The sequence below is a fragment of the Lasiosphaeria miniovina genome, assembly GCF_030549165.1.
Source record: "Lasiosphaeria miniovina strain SMH2392-1A chromosome Unknown B0T26scaffold_6, whole genome shotgun sequence".
Lineage (NCBI taxonomy): Eukaryota > Fungi > Ascomycota > Sordariomycetes > Sordariales > Lasiosphaeriaceae > Lasiosphaeria > Lasiosphaeria miniovina.
The window spans coordinates 4,488,672-4,506,479 of NW_026848225.1; the positions used below are offsets into that span (position 1 = coordinate 4,488,672).

Here is a 17,808-nt window from a genome sequence, read left to right on the forward strand (position 1 = left end):
TCCATCACTGCCTAGTCCTGCTCTGCCTCGAGAGCTGCGGCCAAGTCCTCCTCTGCATTGAGAGCCAGGGGCAAGTGCTTCTCTGCCTTGGGAGCGGGGGCCGAGGCTACCTGGGTGCCCGAGTCGAAGACAGCTTTATCCCCCGCATCCGGTGTTTTGATTCCCGCGACCTAAGATGCAAAAACCGAATTATTGAAGTTATCATCAGATGGGTATTGGCGAGCGATTTCCGGCTGACTGACGGTACTTCCCGCCTGATTGACGGAACTCTCCCCGTGGGTCTTCTTCCTCTTCGAGCTTACACTTTGTGATCTCCTAGCACTGTACAGCGACTAGAGGTCGTCCCTACTAGTCCAATCTGTCCGATATGCAATACTTCCACTTCCTGTATCTTTAACAAGGCGGATGGTTCGACGTCTCAATCCTGCAATAACGAAGAATTTGAGTTTGGAGAATACCGCCCAAGCGAAACGGGCGAAGATATAAGGGCGAGCTCGATGGTGGAGGGTCTCAATAATTACCGTATGGTGCAAGCGCCATACTTCTTCATCGTCCATTGAGAAGTGGTGTACGACGTATTCCCGGCCCGAGTCGACAGAAGTCTCAGAGCGTATGGCGACCTCCTTTGGGACAATGACGAACGATCGACGAGTGTCAAACGTAGTATGTAGATTTTCTCTGAGGGGAATAAGGTTTCCTGCGTCGTCGATATCGTCATAGGCCCCATCGTATCTGTGCATCTCATTCCGGATATACCAATCTCGTTCTGATTTCGGGATAAGATGGGCAGTTTCAACCGAGTATCTGGAGTTCGTGAGAGAACAATCCTTGTTCCAGTTTTGGGAAGGGATAACCGAAGGCCACGATTCGGGGATGGATCCGTGGGGAAACTTCCAATCCTGGAAGCTGGGAACAATTGGGTGAGGGTCTAAGGAGAATTAGTAAAGGATTAGGTCGTTATGAGGTAGGAGTTTGAGAATACCTTCGCCCGGCACAATGAAGTAGTACTCTGGGTCTGGCAAGGTGCCCTCTCGAGGTACCTGGACTCGCTTCTTCCCTGCCTCATCGAGAGCGAGATAGGTGCCCTTGAAAGCGTTGCCAGCAATAATCTGGCAAGCCAACAGCGCCGTATTGTGGTGTACACCGTAGTCGACAATGACCGTATTCGATGTTACAGGATCAACGCAAGGGAGAATGAGCAGCGCGTTCAGGCTATCGTAGCCTGGGTGTAAAAACAGAATTTGTTGCCGAAGAGGCAATTCCGTGTCTGGCCTTTTGGGGCGGCGGTTGGGCCTCGAGGAGTGGTGGGGATGCTGACATAGTACACTGAGTGTCGACCAGAACTGGGGGTGCTGATATGGTGCACTGAGTATCGACTAGAACTGGGGGTGTTGGCATGGTGCACTGAGTGTCGACCAGAACCGTGGGTGTTGACATCGTGCACTGAGTGTCGAACAGAACTGGTTGAGGTGTTGCAGGTTGTAGCCGACCGTAAAAAATGCCAGTACTGCGGTAGAAGAAGCCGGAGTGGGTAAGGCTTATGTAGGCGCACACATTGTGATGGACTGGCGTTGGTGTTGAGAGCTCCTTTTTTTGCGCGGGGTAAATGCTGCGTTAGATGCATTTTTAGATTTATGTAAGCGAATTTCAGGCTTATGTAAGCGCACAGACCTGTGCGCCTAGTGGGAGCCAGTGGGTAACCGCACCTTACAGAAGCAGCCTCTCGCTTACGTCAGCAGGCTCCAGTCTTCACTCTGCCTGGCCCCGCCTTCGTCCTTGTTGCCCGAACCTTTCATTCGCCGCGAGCCTTTTCCGGGAATACGCCGTTCGCTTCTTCAATCACTTCCTCACCCGCACGTATATCGCGTATTCTACCATCGATCATATTATCTATTGTCTGTCGGGCTGGCAGTTTCTCTGCTCCCCCTACGCGACCCACGCCAACGGCGCGCTTCCATTCACCGCCCACCTGCTGTCGTAAGTCTTCCCCGCCACCTCGTAACTAACAACCATGTCGCCTGCAGGGCCAGGCTGACCAACGTGAAGCATCTGTCATTCGTTTTATAACCTCACTCACTAGACAGATCGACACCTCAACTTCAACAATGCTCACGGGATCTGATGGCGAAGCCTCTGACATTGAGGACACGGGCGCCGGACCGTCGAGATCGACTGCTGCCGCGGGCTCACTTCCTGTGGCGAAAACTACGTCCACTCCTTCCAAGTCGCCGTCCTTACGTCTCGGGTCAAAACGGAAGCGGTACGTTGATGATAATTTGTATCGTGGCTCGATATACGCAAGTGCTCTCCCCGATCAACTGCGTTTGCTACTACTAAACTGTACGTTACAGAGGGGATTAAATGGCGGCAAGTAGGTTGCTACCGTTGCGGACTCGGAAACTGTGAGCACACCTCCACCCCTTTCTCGCTGCTACCGTATACTGACTTGCTCCATTCAGTCCGACTGCGATAATGAGCGCTTGTACCCCTGCATTCACTCTGCAAGAGAACGCCAGCGATGCATGACGCCAGCGATGCATGGTGCAACAAAATACGGGCCCTCCCAGTTATGTTCGCTACCACGAAGCCGGTCTCACCTGCAATAAAAGCCCTGGTATTGTTCGAAACGCTCTTCGCGCCTAGAAAGCGGCGAACCAGGTTTTGAAGGAAAACAGGTCAGAAGAGAACGAAATCGCAGAAAGTAATGCTCTCGACGTCTTGAGAGCCGCTTGTGATTTTTGGAGTTCGGGTACTCTACTGGCGAAGGAGAACTTTACCGATATGTAATCTTCCCCCGCGTGACTAGGTCTGCCGAGATTACTGACTTCTCTTGCGCAGTGCTGCCCTTGAACGTATTACTGCCGCGGCGGTCTCGGCCGACTGTCGGGACCGAAACACGGACGCCGAGCTCACAGCGAAGCTGGCAACCCTTGCCGGCCAGGTGGGGGCTATCAAGCGCGATTTCGATGCGCTCCCAATTGCTCCCGCCCAGCTCAAGTCGGGCGAACCGCCCCTGGTAGTCGTTACTCAAAAGGCCGTGAACGACATGCTGGCGCGGATGGACGACATACATCACGGCGTGGAGTTTGTCAAGACGTTGGAGGGTTGGGGAACGAATTGGTAACTGGAGGCCCCACTATCGAGGCGCTACGTGAGCTGCTCGGCCGTATTCACGGGCTGGAGTCGCGCGTGGTCGATAGGGACGCCCAGTGGGAAGATTTGGTTGCGATTAAGGCGAGGCTAGAGGATCTGCCTGCCCATCTTGGTTCGCTGGAGTCGCGCGTGAACGATAGAGACACCCAGCTCGGGAGTTTGGCACGCTCCGTTATCGCGGCGCTGGGACCGGTCACCACACAGGTGGACAGACAGGAGTTTTGATTCTGGTGGCGCTGCGCCGCCAGCCGGGGATGCGGAGGCTACGTGAGGACGGCGACGTCGACATGAAGAACGACGTTGCTAAGGAGGGCTCGCCGCTGTCAGATGCTCCCGACTGCGTCTAAACTTGGTCCTGGTGCTCGTTATCGGCATGTTGCGCTTGGGGTAGTTTTTTTTCTTTTTCTTTTTCCGGTTGGGCACGATTTTTCTGACCAAGGTATACAAGCCGCGTCGTGGCTAGGCAGATGGCACTTACTCTCGAGTAGGAAGCAGCACGGAACTAGCTAGGCTGATCGTACAACTCACACACTTTATCATTACGCTCTTGATCTCAATGCCTTGTGAAACTTTGAACTGTTCGTCTGCGCCTGTGGGGGTGGACTTCGTATCCGAAATAATTCTACTTGGGGGTGGCCGGCCCCGTACGTAGCCTTTTCGTGGTCGTCTTGCAGGGCACCTGTGGGAACTACCAGTCAATCAGAGGATGCAGTCGCACGTGATTGGTCAACAGGCTGCACAGCCTCAGTGGCTGACTAGCACGCGGGCCGCTATGCGGCACGTGCGCGAGGCGCACCGCTGACGTGACCTCTGGCATCGCCAATTCCAACGCGCATCCTGTCCGTAGTTCGTGACCTTTTTGAGATAGAGCAAGACCAGAATACAACCACCACAACCACCCCATTCGCATCGGTTACTGCAGTGACTATGGAACGAATGACCTTGTCATTCCAACAGCACCAGCTTTTTATTATCGACGGCATCCATCTCACCACACTACCAGCGCAACTAGAACCGCAAAAAAAAAAAAAAGAGGCCATAGCCCTGAATAACTTTGACCATCAGTGATACCCAGAGCACGTTAGCGGGCGGCACTCACGCTTTTTGACCGCGCGCCGGCTACTCCGCTTCGTTCCTTCTTCCCTACCTTCGCGCAGTCCGCATTCTCGTAAGTCGTCTGTCTCCTAGCCCTCTACATTCTCTTTTGACGCAGGTAGCCAGTACTTTCGGATTATTTAACGACCGCGCTTCCTGTTTGCCATCCTGCCAGAAGACCACAAATGTCCAACCCCGGCAACTATGGCACGCGTGCGAACGTACCCTCCGAATTCAATGATTTCATCAGCGGCGACGATGACGGCCCGCTAGGCCGCCTTGGTAGCGCGAGCGGCGAAAACGGAAAGCGTTCGTCGCCTGTACTGCCTACTCTCCCCCGTGCTGCCTCGTCTATTCCGCCTCAGTCACTAAAGCGAGCCGCCACCGGCGAGATGCCGATTTTCACGGCCCGCGTCATGTAAGCACTTCCTTGACCTTATAGATTGCCTACTTAACTCCGTAGCCGGCTGCTAATATAACCATGTACAGAAGCGAGTCCACGGCGTCGCTCCTAGTGCTAGAAAAGACGTAAGTGCTCTCTTTCTCATGTGACCCAGGCGTCCCTTACGTTTTAATGACGGACAAATCGTGTGTAGGTCAACGAGACGAGAGCTCTTGACGACGGCGGTTGCGATCTTTGCCTGATAAAGGGTTATCACTGCGAGTTCGAGACGACCTCGGATGCGACCTCTTGCTCAGAGTGCAAGAGTAGCGGTTCTTCTTGCCGCCTTGCCCATCCATCCGTGATTGAGGCTTGCCGCGACGCTAAGAAAGCTTCCAGTATTGCCGGCGAGGTAGAGGGATATGATAAGGCCGACAAAAACAATGAATCCCGATAAGGACGGCAGTCTCTCCGGGCTTGCCGCCAAGTATATAACGGATTGCGTATCCTGAAATCGAGCACGATTCCTTTGGTGTACGTCAACGGCAGTTTTGGCTACGAATCTCGCTAACTCTTTTATTAGCTGGGTTATGGACGTAATACTCCATATGCAACCAGAGCTCCTCAACCATGTTCGTGAAAAAGCGATCGGTCGCGTCGATACGGCGCCCGCCACTCCGGCAACAACCGGCGCACTACTTGACAACCCACAGCAGAATGACCCACAGCAGAAACCCGGTACCGCGAGAGCCGGCGATCTTGCTATCGGCTGTATTGGCAATTCTGACCTGTTCGCAAGCCGGGCTCCTTCCACAGAGGGGGATAACGAACCTCTACATCAGCGCCAAAACGAGCTGGGTCAGCGCCAGGAGAGCCTGGAAGCACAGGTGCGTTCCATCGCACAATCCGTCGGTCTGCTCCAACAGCAGCTACAAGCGGAGATCGATTCCCTCAGGAATGATCTTTCTCCGCGCCAAACGAATATGGAAGGACGGATCCATTCTAACGTAGAAACCTTTCGCAAAGTCAATGGTGTCCTTCGACGTATTCAGCCAGGAAACGAGGCCGAGACGGACTCAACTTTGACATAGTTTCAAGCCGTTACTGGGCTTGATTCGTAAATTAGGGGCGCAGTCACGGCATAGGGTATGGCTCTAGGTACAGAGTCTGGGGAGACGATGGCATATCAAGCCATTCCACTCGATCACTCAGTAGCTTCGAGCTTAATATCCGAGTCCCTGTCCGGCTCTGAGTGGTCGCACGTCGGCTAACCTACGACGTGCTATCTACAACACCCCCTCGGTAAACAAGATGACGTCTGGTCTGTGTTCTTAGGGACGAGAGCGGGCGCCTTGGGTTCCGCTTCTCTGGCGGTAGAGCGTCATCCCGGCGAATCAAGTCTGAGGGGGGGGGAGGGGGGGGGGGGGGGGGGGCTGTTTTATCTTTTCCTTTTATTTTCTGGCTGGCTGGGACAATACCCGAGCGATGCGTACGTCGCTATGGTGTAGTTGCGGCTCGTTACTTTGTGGCTGCGGCATTTAGGTACTGGCTACGTCGATAATAAATATCATCATTCAACTATACTAGTTAATGCCTTGATAGGAATAGCCAGTTCCCACATAAATTTTGGTGCGGGTTGCAGTACTCGCCCTGGCCGAGTGCTGAGGTAGGCACTGGCGTCCGCAGCCAAGAGTCTCTCGTGCAACCGAGCTCGTGGTGCCAGGCGCGTTGGCTATTTCGACGGCGCGCTGGCCACCCTACTCCTCTGACCTTGCCTTGCCAAGCCACGCCCTGAAGAGGCTAACGTGCCGACCAAACAGGCTCACAATCAAAGGACCGGCCCTGCAGCCGCTGACTCGAGAGGAAAATGCGAAGCCGCTTCTGCCTGCGATTTGCACGTATTTTCATCTCTTCTCGCCGCGCCCCTCCCTTCCACGGACTTTACCTGCACGCCTTCTGCGTGGCACGTTGCCCAGGTTGGTCTGCCCGAGGAAGAGCGAACCCCGCATCTCAACTCACGGCCAGCACCCGCACACCTCTGCTCAGCAGGAACGGTTAGATTTTACTGCTAGCGACGCGCGGCATGGTAAACTCCAGCGTCTTGTATTTTGCTTCGCCGTTTGTCGCTTTCGTGGCTACGGCTTCTTGCTCTCTTTTGTATATGGCCTTCCTCTTCCAACCGCGCCTCTACCTTGGACCAGCCTACCCACCTTACTTCAATCTCTCCGCCTCTCTTCTGGACAGCAGCCTCACTTTCCGTACCTTTCTACCCTGTCAGGCGCGTACGACTGGCGACGACGCGCGACCTGGTAAGCTAACTCCGTCTCGTATTGTGCTGTACCTTCCGTGGGTTTCTTGCCTCCTGCCTTCCCCCCTCTTTCGTGATTCGGTTTTTCTTGTACGGCTTCCCTCTTCCAGCCGTCGCCCGCTGTGTCGTTCATGGCCAGCATCGTCATATTCCATGCCTTTCTGGCGCCGGAACAACGGTGATGCTAGCGACGTGCGACAAGGTACCCTAGTGGTCTGCCTGTCTTTCGCCGCATCTACTCCCTCCACGTAATTTTGTCTAGTACGCCTTGCACCCTCCATCGCGGGCTAACCATCTACAAACATTCACTTTGGTCGTTGCATTGCCCTCTTCATCTGCTGACGCACTCTCCCCTCCCTTTCAAACAGGACTTGTCTTTATATCTATCGTCCAATTATTTTGGCCTACAGTCACTTCTCTACGTCCACATCGCCTCACTCTGTTTCGAACTGTATTCACTGGGGCTCCGCGCCACGAAGGCACGTGGATCCTATATATGGAGTCTTATCCCGGTAGCTAGAATTCCAGCCTGTACCGTGTAGCTTATCAAGGCTTCCTCGGTCTTCTGCCTAGGGTGAGTGCTCCGGTGCCGGCTTGCAGCTACGTCCCACGTCCGCGGTTTTTACTAACTTCAGGCAAGGTCGTACAGATACAGTCAAGACGGGTTTCTCCCTTGTCACCACCCTCAACAACAGGCGAGCTGCCCGGTGCTATGAGTAAGATGCCGATGTCGGACGACAGTCTGGGAGCTTAGGGGTCTACGCAGACGGGTAAGGTTTCCTCGGAGCCGGCCAGCTTCTATCCCTTCCACGGGTAATCACTGATAGCCCGTTAGACTCCCACTTTTAATCTCCTTAACAAACACCGAGCAAGGTGTCGACGAGTTCTCGATGCGGCGCCTCCGTGGCTCAACGCGCAACCCCAACCCGGCTGACCGGTCGTGCTAGACGGGCGTCGAAGGGCCAGTATAGTGTTGAAGATACGGCTACTTCAAGAACAAGTAATATCTCGTGGGCTCTAGAAAGACTGAACGTGCGACTCAAGGGTTGTTTCGCTAATATCCTGCCAGGATCCAGTGAGCGGCACTCGGCAAATAACCTCGGCGAGAGATTGAGCATTCCTGGTGCCGGCGGCCCTGTGAGACAGCCGGTAACAGGACAAGAGCGAAAGTTCGAGGCCTTTGACGACGGCCGACATCCTCCCAAAACCAAGCTCCGCACGTGTGACCTGGTGCGGCCGAACCTCCGCGACTTCTTTGTGTCGATATTGGGCCCGTCCGGCGAACCATGGGGCGAAGATGCCACGATAAGAGGGCTCGTCGGCTGGGCGAGAGAAAGAGGTCTGGATAATGTGCCTCCAGAGGATATTAATAATGACAATATGTTCGATGAGGTGTTGTTGGAGGCGAGAGAAAAGCTATGGCTCGGCCTGTGGGCGCACTTACGAACTACGAGTTGGTTGCTTCCGCACATCCAGATAGGTTTAAACACGGTCCCCATGAGCGTCTACACCCATTTGGAATCGGATCGGCAGGTGAACTATGCTCCTTTCTTGTCGGCGCCTGTCAGGAGCGTTATCCGCTCCATTATACGAGCTCGCGTCCAGCCCGGCCGATAATTATATTTTGGCTTACACACGTCTCGTACCTGGAAGGCAAAAGAGAGACTATGACCAGGGTAGGAAGGAGAGAAGAAGAGGGAGTTGCAGATACTCTTATGTCTAGTAAACCAGATTTTTTTGAACGGTTAGTTGCTTGTAAGAGGCAATAACAGTGTGGCGATCGCGTGTTATATGACTGGACTCCTGGAGTCATTCCGGCCTGCCTTATTTTTTTCTTTCTCTCTTTTTTTCTGGTGAATAGTACTTGAAGCCGCCACCGCCGTTGCCGATGCCGCACGTGTCAGTATCAGGAACTGTTAGATTACTACACTTCAGGATTTTTTACTGGCTTCAATTGATTGTCTTCTCTTTCTTCCTGGCTTTCTGGCAGTGCCAGAAAGCCTCCTTCTTATACTACTATTGTGGTGGCAAAATAGGTGGCAAAATGAGTGGCGAAGTAGGCCGCGAATCCTTTGCCTAGCTCCTTCACAGCCCACATTCCAGCATGTTCCATCTGACAGGAACGGTCTCCCCGCCCTGGTTAACGTCCATCAGCTTGGCGTTCGCGCACCTTAAAGTCGGGACAGCTTCGACAAGCGTGTTGGGCTTGCGTCTTCGTGTCGTCTTACGAGTTGATTGTCAAATAGTCGTCTCTCGGCGGGGCGGAGTCCTGGAGGAAAGCCTCCTAAGTGAAGCCCCTCGCGCTGGCGGGGGGCTCACCCCGTATTGTCGTTGTCGCGGAAGGATAAGAGCCACACAAGTATACACAGATAAACGGCGGGCAGACAACTACCAGTACGCCTTCTTATTTACTCCCTTAGACTCGACACACTCTCGACTAGTCCTTACAACGAAACACGTGTCGCTCAGCAAGCGCCTCCTCCGCGCGGCCTGCGATTGCCTCGCAGCCACCGGCTCAGCAGCCGCCATCAGCACCCGTAAAACCCGAGCCAGGTACCCAGCAACCACCACATCTTCCCGCGCCGATATTCGCCTACTTACACATGCCGCTGCCATCAATCTCGCAGCCCAGCAACGTTCTGGCCCTCTCCCTAGACCCGTTAGTAGCGCTCAGAGCGGTACCCCGTCGTCGATCTCTCACTCTTTATCTCTAGGCATCCAGCCTAGCTTCTTCACCTCCCATTTGCACCCGTACCTCTTACCCTTTCCTTCCTCGGGCTTATTCCTCCCCTCGCCAGTGTTGACGTCGATTGATTCTCTGCGAGCCTGGTGACGGGCGATGATTCGCCCTTCTACCCCGTCAATATCCTCAGATACCAAGAAGTAGCACTGTGTCTCGTGGATCTGCGCCGGCCGCGCGACCCTCCCAACGGCCTGCTGGGGCAAGGCCTCTTTGAAGGGCGCGCCGAACAGAATCGCATAGCTGGCGGCCTCGAAGCCGTTTATCCCCGTGCCGGCAGCTTCGATCGTCGCGATGACGAGACATGGCTTCTTGTCCGAGCCGAATAGGATTTTGTTGTCGAGATTGGCTAGAATAATTGCCGAGCGATCCGCGGGTTTGACTTCGCTGTCGATGGTGACGATTTTCCAATCACTTGCCCAACAGACGTCAGCATACCTCGCCAGCGGGAATAGGATCCCTAGCCGTGTGTAGAACACTACGACGTTCTTCTTGAACGGCCCGCCAGGGTGCTTCGCGCCATCTAGTGGTAGGTCTTTATCGGCGAGCGCAAACTGAAGTATATCATGCACCAATTTGACCTTGCCGCTGCTCCGGCACATCTTGTCGACAATCCCGAGGATTTCCGTATGCATCGAGCGCTCTTCGGCCGTTTTGATCTTCTTCAAGGCATTCGCGTGGAGATGGTTGGATATGAAGTCAAAAGGAAACTCCATTATATGCGGGTAGGTTGCCGCATATAACTTGACCAGGAAGTGCACCGTCCCAAACTCCTCCTCTTCGAGTTTGTTTTCGAAATCCTTTTGAGCCTTCGGGAGATCGGCCGGGTTGAGCTCCCGCTGCTGATTCTCGTACCTCTCTTGCAGCGGCTTTACCCACTCGTCGCGCAGCGTCTTTACCTGCCCGTTGATGAAGCACTCATATGCCTTCTGGTTGGTGATTTTCGATTTGACTGGAATCAGTTGCAGGACTGTCGCAGGCCGGTTGCCGTTCACATCGTCAGCCCCTGGGGGGTGAGCCGTAATGATCCTACTGAAAAAGAACTGAATCTCCGCCAACCGAGGGTCGCCATCCCTTAGGTTTAGGAGATTACCTACAACGTAATCTGCCGAATACCGGTACATGGCGCTATCTGGATCGCTCCAAGCACTCGGAGCGACCCAACTGATCGGTCCCTCAATACTGGCTCTCATGTCTCTCGTGAGGGTATTCGCGCTTACGCCCACAATCTTGGCATTCGAGTGCTCGGCATACGACCGAAGCGTGGCTGTCAGATTCGTATGGTTTGACCTGGCGGCGTGGTACTCGTCGGCGCAAACAAACCTCGGCGCAACCGAAAGCGGTACTACGAGCCAGTCTGTTTGTTGCTGATGATTATAAAATGGTTGTAGAACTGGGCTGGCTCCTCAGCAGCGTATGAAAGCTTGAATGGGCCAAGATCAAACGCTTGGGCGTCCTTGATATTCCCAGTCCCAGCCGGAATAAAACCGAGGTTTAGTTTGGCCGTTTTCTTCATTCCCTCGATCTTGAGAGACTTTGCAGGCTCAGGCAGCACGAAGCCTTCGCGGTCTAGCGATATCACGTTTGCCTTCATGCGATCGAGTTCCCGAACACTCAGCTTTTGTTTGTCGTAATGAACTAATGTCTTCATTCCCGCGAAAGTTCCGATATCTGGCAAGTTGATCGCATCCTCCGAGTCGTCGAAGTACTCCCTGGCCTCTCGCGCAGTAGTCTCGATAACACTTGGCGGCGATAGCCACAACACGGGTCCTGGGACGCGATCCATACCCTTTGCTATGTACCACGATAGCGATCCTGTCTCGCAGGGGCATTGGATCTGCACCAGTCCTCCAGAGGGGCAGCACGTCCGATACGGGGCAGCACTGGAGTTGTGCCGGTGGCTGTGGTCCCCCAGATCCCCACGTCTACGGTCATCGGTAAAGACCCTCTAGGCCAAATCCATCAGGTGTAGACACTGAGTGAGACCCAAGATCATCCTTGTCTTGCCGCCACCCGCCTAATTGCCGAGGAGGTGACCTTTGAACGCGTGCGCAAGCCTCACTAAATTCTGTAGATGAGGATGCGCCATATCCATCTGGAAACCGATGAATAGAGCGTATAGGATATCGTAGATGTCTTCAAGTTGGGATTCGGCGAGGTGCAACTTGGTTCCTGGGAGGATCAACCCCACGTCTCCTTCGTAATTGAAGAACCTAACAAAGTTCACCTTGAAGTTCGGGTCCGCATGCCCTACAAGCAAGCTCATCAGAGCCCGCTCTTCTTCATTCACGGGCACTGGGTCGTCGACGTCGGCTATGGGCTGTGTTTCGTCGTCGTCGACGCCGGCTGTGGGCTGTGTTTCGTCGTCGTCGACGTCGGCTGTGGGCTGTGTTTCGCCGTCGTCGTCGTCGTCGTCGTCGCTGCTGATATCAATGACCTCAATATCACCCTTCCCCGCTTCACCTGTAGGCGTAACGTCCTCTAGTAAAGACGAGCCCTGGGCGGAGGCGGCGTCCAATATATCGGGATCGAAGTATTGCGAAGAGTGGCTAGAGTGGAAAGACAAGAGAGCGTCCCCAACCCCCCCTTCTTTTCCATCCTCTTCTCCCCTCTCTTCCCGGGGCATCTCCAGTGTATTGTCGTCAACCTTATCGCCGTGTACAAGCCGCAATTTCATCATGGGTGCGGGTGGACGCGGTCCCGTGTACTGGATGGGATGTTACTCGCGATAGGTGTCTACAAGCAAGCAGGAGAGGTCTCTCCCTGATCTGATCTTGGAGAAGCCTTGAAGCTCGTTGATATCGTGTTCAGCCCCATCTGGATGCAGGGAAGCAATCAATCAGCAGGCGTCAGGCGCGCCGACAGGTGGAGCCGTGCTTATTCCAATCGCCTCCGATAATATGTGGCGGAACATTTCGGTGTGCCTGATATCTTCCGGATACAATCGTTCCAGAACTCCTTTTCTCGCCCAATGGATGAGTCCCCATATCCTGGCATCTGCGCCCCATGGGTCGTCGGAAGGGCCCGGTATCGATACAAAGAAGTCGCGAAGGTTGGGGCGCACAAGGTCGGCCCGCCGGAGCGGGGTGTGAGCAGGTGCTTTACCACCGAAATCCTGGTCGCCGTCATATTCCGAAGACCGCTTGTCGGATACTGGGAGGAAATTAGCAAAAAGTTCTAACTAACGTACGTAGAGGCTTTCACGGAATCTTGCTATCACCTAAATAAACCGTACCATCAAAACTCCAATCTGACCCTAACGCCTGACTGGCACAACGTACCCGCCGCGTCTGTGTTGTAGATTGGGCGACGGAATCGCTGTCGTAAGCCGTGCCTGATACTTGGCTCGGTCCGCCGTGGAAGGCTGGTGGTGAGTGGGAGTCTAACTTGCCGTTAGTAGAAAGTTCATGGTAGGTATAGAAGCTGGCCAGCTCTGAGGAAACATTACCTTTCCGGGAAGATCCCAGCTCTCCGATAGTACCCCCACACGCCGACGCCGACCCCTCACTCACACGACCGGGCACCCCGCCTGATGTTGAGGCTGGTGAAGACGGAGAATCCATTTCGAATATACCTACAGGACCTTGTTTCGCCATCTCGACTATATTACAGGGCCTTGGTTTCATGTCAGCGAAAATCGCCGATATAGGACTGACTGCGAGCTGGTACCACGGGAGTACTTACCGTGGATAGAAGATCGATGAACGCCAAACCCTGGCCACTGGGTATGTCGCCTTGGCCGCGACTCGGATTCTCTAGCAGAGTGATTCGACCGGAGCCGATATCCGTTTACTTGGAAGAAAATGACTGGACCGGGTATTCGATGTCAGATGCTGGGCGAAGGAGGTGTAAAAGAGAGAGAGAGAGAGAGAGGAGGAATTACGACAAGTGGAACGCGGGTGGTGTAGCCACTGGGCGGGCTGGTGGGGAAGGAGTAGATCAAGTCTCAAGGGCACGCAACAGGTGTAATAATATAACGATGAGCAGAACGGAATTTGGCTTACCGGTCGCGGGAAGATCCGACGAAGGTAGAAAGACGAGGTTGCGGGCTAGGAATTAGGCCACAAATAAGGTCAGGGAAATCCAAGTACTAAGCGACAGGATATCGGTGCGAGTACAAAAGGCGGGCGGCGAGGAAAAAGAAAGCAACCAGCGCCGGGACTTGACGCAGTAGCTAAATAAAGTAGCAGAGGAAGGCGACATGAGCAGGGTTGACTGGTAACCAACACGAGAGATTATAAATGGCTGGCAGAAGAAAGAGGAGGTTTCCCGTCCCGGCATTTTGCTAAGTCACGAGTAAGTGAGGACTGAAACCAAGGAGAGTCAATTACTCCATCAGTCCCAACTTAGTCAAGCCCCACTTTCACGCGACTTCAAACCCCACGACAGCAACCGGGTCGGTAGACCACATCGTTATCCCAAACACGGACGGAAAAAGAAAAAGAAGAAGAAGAGGTTATTCAAGGATGAACGAATTGGTCAAGCTGGCGCCCACTCCGGTATGCTTATCGTTGGGATCAGTCTCCGCTCTCGCCGAACGAATGGATGGACAGGTAAAATCAGAGACGCGCGACCATCAAAAGGTACTGGATTACACCTGACTCTCGCCCAAGATATCGAAGCTAAAGATGAATAGATGACTTGTGGATGCACGGCACGTGTGCCCGTATTGTCGACCAAGTCCGACGGGAAACCGAGCCACCTCGAGGAGAGTGCTCTCCCTCGCAACAGTAACGAAACCCGACCACCATTATCCTGCCAGACTACTAACCTCCGCGACACGTTTGCCGCGTTCACCACGCTCCCCAGACCCATCCTACAAATCAGAAGACTCCCGATCACCTCACTGGTATACTACCTCTGGCCGTCGAGTCGAAGGGTCGACCGGATATACCCAGAACATATCGATGCACGAAAGCTCCTCGAAAACACCAAAAGGGCGCTGGGCCTCGCAAAAAATACAGGCACCGAACAACAAGTCCTGGTCGAGGCGGTACTGCTACCGCACGGTCAGCTTGGGTACGGCCCTTCTACGACGGTTCTGGTCCGAGATTGCGACGATGTCATCGAGGCGATGCGGCAGCTCAGCAACCTCCCCGCTCCACACACCTGCGCCGACAACAGACCGACTATCCTCTTCCGCCCGTACAGCGTTAAGGTCGACTATATAGAGCGTTGGCTTGATTCCATCTCGCACGGCTTGCCGAGTACACCCAGCCAAAAGACCTCGTCCAACTTGGGTAAGGTCGACGGAGGCGACCACGAGAACTAATTAACCCAGCTAACTGCTAGTCTAGGCACCTCTATGGCCGTCTACGAATATATGGCAAACAACGGCACCGGCGCCGTACTCCTAGCATCACGGGGTAGTAAGAATGAAGGGGGCAAGGCGGAGCTAGACGCATCGTGTATACTATTAAATCTCAGCCAGGTCTTAGGTATTACGTAGGATGGGAGAAAGAGACGGGTGGAGCGGGATGGGGTAGATAGGATCCGCCTCCTCCAGATGTCGAACTACACGCTCTCCCCATGGGCAGAGACGGCACCTTTCTACCCTTCTGGCCCGCCGCAGGGCGACACGGGGGAAACATGCCGCAGTTCGTATCCAGCCTAGGTAGCGTGTGACGGCCGAGTTCCGACGGCGGCTTTACGTCGTGCCGGCTCTCTCACAAACGGTAGCCCCGAGACGGACTAGCCTGCAATACGGCAGGCTGCCAGCTCGAGGGAGGGATGAGCCTTCCAGTGGTATAACCAGGCGGCAGGGGGTTTTGGGACAAAGGTTCAGGCACGAGGGGTTTCGCGAACGCGATGTGCGGTTCGGCAATTGGCGACACCGCCAACGTCGACTTGGTCTCGATCTAAGTAAGATAGTAGATTAGCACGTGTTGGAGTTAATAAATATACATGTGCCAGTGCGACCGCGACCAGCCGTCTTGTACGTGCTGGTCTCCTTTGGCGGGTCCTAGATGTCCTTCTCCACGCATTTTCCCAGCGGCCTTGCCTTTTACCCTTGGACGGCAGAGGTTCAGACCATTCTTCCCAGGCGATGGTTGCCCAGCAGAGTACGGGAGGAGGAGAGATCTCAATGAAAATCACTTTGAACTCCATCTTTTCCACCGAATCCAGTGTGCAGTGCAGTGTGCAGTGCTTCTGACACACCACGACGGCGGTGGGGGCAGAGCCGTAAGGTGAGGGGTTAACCCCGCCCCACCCCACGCTAGGCCGCTCTGGGCCTAGTGCAGGGCGCTGTCTTTATAAAGGCGCGCAGGCCGAACCGCGAATAACTTCCTTTCCTCAAGCAACAAAGTCCGCACTTCGGTAAGTGAAATCCAAACCTCCCCCCCAATCGTCGCGCAATCCACTCACTACTCTAGATTCATTAGTTTTGTACCAATCTCGATCGGCGACCCGCAAGCAAATAATTCGCACTTCGGAGTACGATACCTCGGGGGACGCGAGTCCGCACTTCGGTAAGTGAAATCCAAACCTCCCCCCCAATCATCGCGCAATCCACTCACAACTCTTGCTTCATTAGTTATACCAGTCCCCATCGGCGACCCGCAAGCAAATAATTCGCACTTCGGAGTACGATACCTCGGGGGCGCGAGTCCGCACTTCGGTAAGTGAAATCCAAACCTCCCCAATCGTCACGCAATCCACTCACAACTCTTGATTCATTAGTTATACCAGTCCCCATCTGCGACCTGCAAGCAAATAATTTGCACTTCGGAGTACGATACCTCGGGGGACGCGAGTCCGCACTTCGGTAAGTGAAATCCAATCCTCCCCCCCAATCGTCGCGTAATCTACTCACAACTCTTAATTCATTAGTTATGTACCAGTCCCGATCAGCGGCCCGCAAGCAAATGATTCACACCTCGGAGTACGATAACTCGGGGGACTCGCCTCCCGTGGCGACAACCTCTAGCGACTCGGAGTGTACAGATAGCCAGCCAGCCATTGACGGCAAGCGCAAGCGGCTCAAATCTATCAGCGCTACCTCCGGCTCATTTTGCGTAAGTCCCCCTTTCCTATCAATCCGCGCCTACTCTCGCTGACCCGTACTGAAGCGACCGCCGGCCATGCGTACGGCTGGCATGATTGAAGACACCGTGGCTTTCGACACCGAGCGCGTAAGTATCTTCTTTCCCTCGCCCCGCTAGTCTGCTAACCGGCTCATTACAGTACGGCGAAGAGGGCGAAGCTTGCGAGCCCCCTTGCTTGCGCTGTCTGGCGTTGGGCAAGAAGTGCCGCTCGCAGGCCGGCGGGCGCGCCTCCCCCTGCGCCCAGTGCCATTATGCGCATCGTCAATCCTGCCGGCCGTCGCCGCCCATCATGTTGAAAGCTAAGCAAGCCTAGGAGACCGCGAAGCTCGCCGAGGAACGCGACCCGTCGGCAGGGAACAAGGATGCTGCGGCCAAGGCGCGCCGAGTCTTCTTCGCTGCAAGCCAGATAGCGAGTGCTGGCCCGTTGCTAGTAGCTGCGGGTATCCTCGACGGGTATGTAGGGTCCTATTGGGTTTTGCGAACTGTATTGACTTGTGGCGTAGGATGGTTTTCGAATGGACGCTCACCGGGAACCTTGAGGATCCCGACAACTCCACGAACGAGGCCCACACACTGCCAACTGCTCTTGCCTCGCCTCAACCGGATATGTCGCCTGATGTCTTCGTCATTAAGCGGCTGGCTGACCGGGTCCAATATGATGGCGAATGGGACGGAGCTATCTGACGAATTTACCGCGCTGGAGCCTGGGAAGAATGGTCTGGACCTTTGCCGTTTAAGGAAAGATAAAGGCGGGACTATTGGAGAGGGTGTGGAAAACGCGTAGAAAGGATACTTAGGATCTAGCAAAGGTCGCTTGCCAGGCTCCTAATCACGTAGCTAGCTAGCGGCGGGACGAGGGTGCTGCTCCCGACTCTAATGAATATGACTGTCGTAGGTGCTGCAATCCCAACTAAGCTCTCCCAACGCGTACTATATAATCTGCTATCTTTAGTTGGGTCAGTCCGCCTCAACTCTGCGAGCGCCACATGTGCTGCTTTACGTCGCCGTGAGTCGAGACCAAGTTGATATTAGGGGTATTTCCCACCGCCGAACCGCACACTCAGGGTTTCGAAACGCCTCGTGC

At 54.5% G+C, this 17,808-nt stretch overlaps 7 protein-coding genes across 7 annotated transcripts; 5 read left to right on the top strand and 2 right to left on the bottom strand.

Annotated features, from left to right (window-relative positions):
- Window positions 1–332: 332 nt before the first annotated feature.
- On the bottom strand, window positions 333–1,259 carry B0T26DRAFT_653187 (uncharacterized protein; the record flags this gene model as incomplete). Its single annotated transcript, XM_060438436.1, has 2 exons — window positions 333–928; window positions 983–1,259. Coding segments are annotated over 2 exons (873 nt in total), but the record flags the coding sequence as incomplete, so codon positions are not given.
- An 846-nt stretch (window positions 1,260–2,105) lies between these two features.
- Window positions 2,106–3,500, top strand: B0T26DRAFT_875168 (uncharacterized protein; the record flags this gene model as incomplete). The annotated part of the gene is made up of 4 exons (XM_060448059.1): window positions 2,106–2,260; window positions 2,839–3,088; window positions 3,145–3,345; window positions 3,402–3,500. The coding sequence occupies 4 exons, from the start codon at window positions 2,106–2,108 to the stop codon at window positions 3,498–3,500; spliced, it is 705 nt and encodes a 234-aa protein (XP_060293641.1).
- A 1,508-nt stretch (window positions 3,501–5,008) lies between these two features.
- On the top strand, window positions 5,009–5,812 carry B0T26DRAFT_436067 (uncharacterized protein). Its single transcript, XM_060435015.1, has 2 exons — window positions 5,009–5,164; window positions 5,214–5,812. Exon 2 carries the CDS (start codon window positions 5,221–5,223, stop codon window positions 5,719–5,721), a length of 501 nt encoding a protein of 166 aa, XP_060293642.1. The 5' UTR covers window positions 5,009–5,164; window positions 5,214–5,220; the 3' UTR covers window positions 5,722–5,812.
- A 1,838-nt stretch (window positions 5,813–7,650) lies between these two features.
- Window positions 7,651–8,555, top strand: B0T26DRAFT_679627 (uncharacterized protein; the record flags this gene model as incomplete). Its single annotated transcript, XM_060440376.1, has 3 exons — window positions 7,651–7,654; window positions 7,812–7,875; window positions 7,940–8,555. The coding sequence occupies 3 exons, from the start codon at window positions 7,651–7,653 to the stop codon at window positions 8,553–8,555; spliced, it is 684 nt and encodes a 227-aa protein (XP_060293643.1).
- Window positions 8,556–9,224: 669 nt separating this feature from the next.
- Window positions 9,225–13,668, bottom strand: B0T26DRAFT_875170 (uncharacterized protein). Its single transcript, XM_060448060.1, has 6 exons — window positions 13,127–13,668; window positions 12,960–13,060; window positions 12,743–12,831; window positions 11,741–12,227; window positions 11,028–11,626; window positions 9,225–10,968 (listed from the first exon to the last, which is right to left on the bottom strand). The coding sequence occupies exons 1-6, from the start codon at window positions 13,302–13,304 to the stop codon at window positions 9,636–9,638; spliced, it is 2,787 nt and encodes a 928-aa protein (XP_060293644.1). The 5' UTR covers window positions 13,305–13,668; the 3' UTR covers window positions 9,225–9,635.
- A 598-nt stretch (window positions 13,669–14,266) lies between these two features.
- Window positions 14,267–15,293, top strand: B0T26DRAFT_436108 (uncharacterized protein). The gene is made up of 2 exons (XM_060435016.1): window positions 14,267–14,918; window positions 14,976–15,293. The coding sequence occupies exons 1-2, from the start codon at window positions 14,315–14,317 to the stop codon at window positions 15,125–15,127; spliced, it is 756 nt and encodes a 251-aa protein (XP_060293645.1). The 5' UTR covers window positions 14,267–14,314; the 3' UTR covers window positions 15,128–15,293.
- Window positions 15,294–16,665: 1,372 nt separating this feature from the next.
- B0T26DRAFT_436193 (uncharacterized protein) lies at window positions 16,666–17,164 on the top strand. Its single transcript, XM_060435017.1, has 2 exons — window positions 16,666–16,811; window positions 16,864–17,164. Exons 1-2 carry the CDS (start codon window positions 16,761–16,763, stop codon window positions 17,035–17,037), a joined length of 225 nt encoding a protein of 74 aa, XP_060293646.1. The 5' UTR covers window positions 16,666–16,760; the 3' UTR covers window positions 17,038–17,164.
- The last annotated feature ends 644 nt before the right edge of the window (window positions 17,165–17,808 follow it).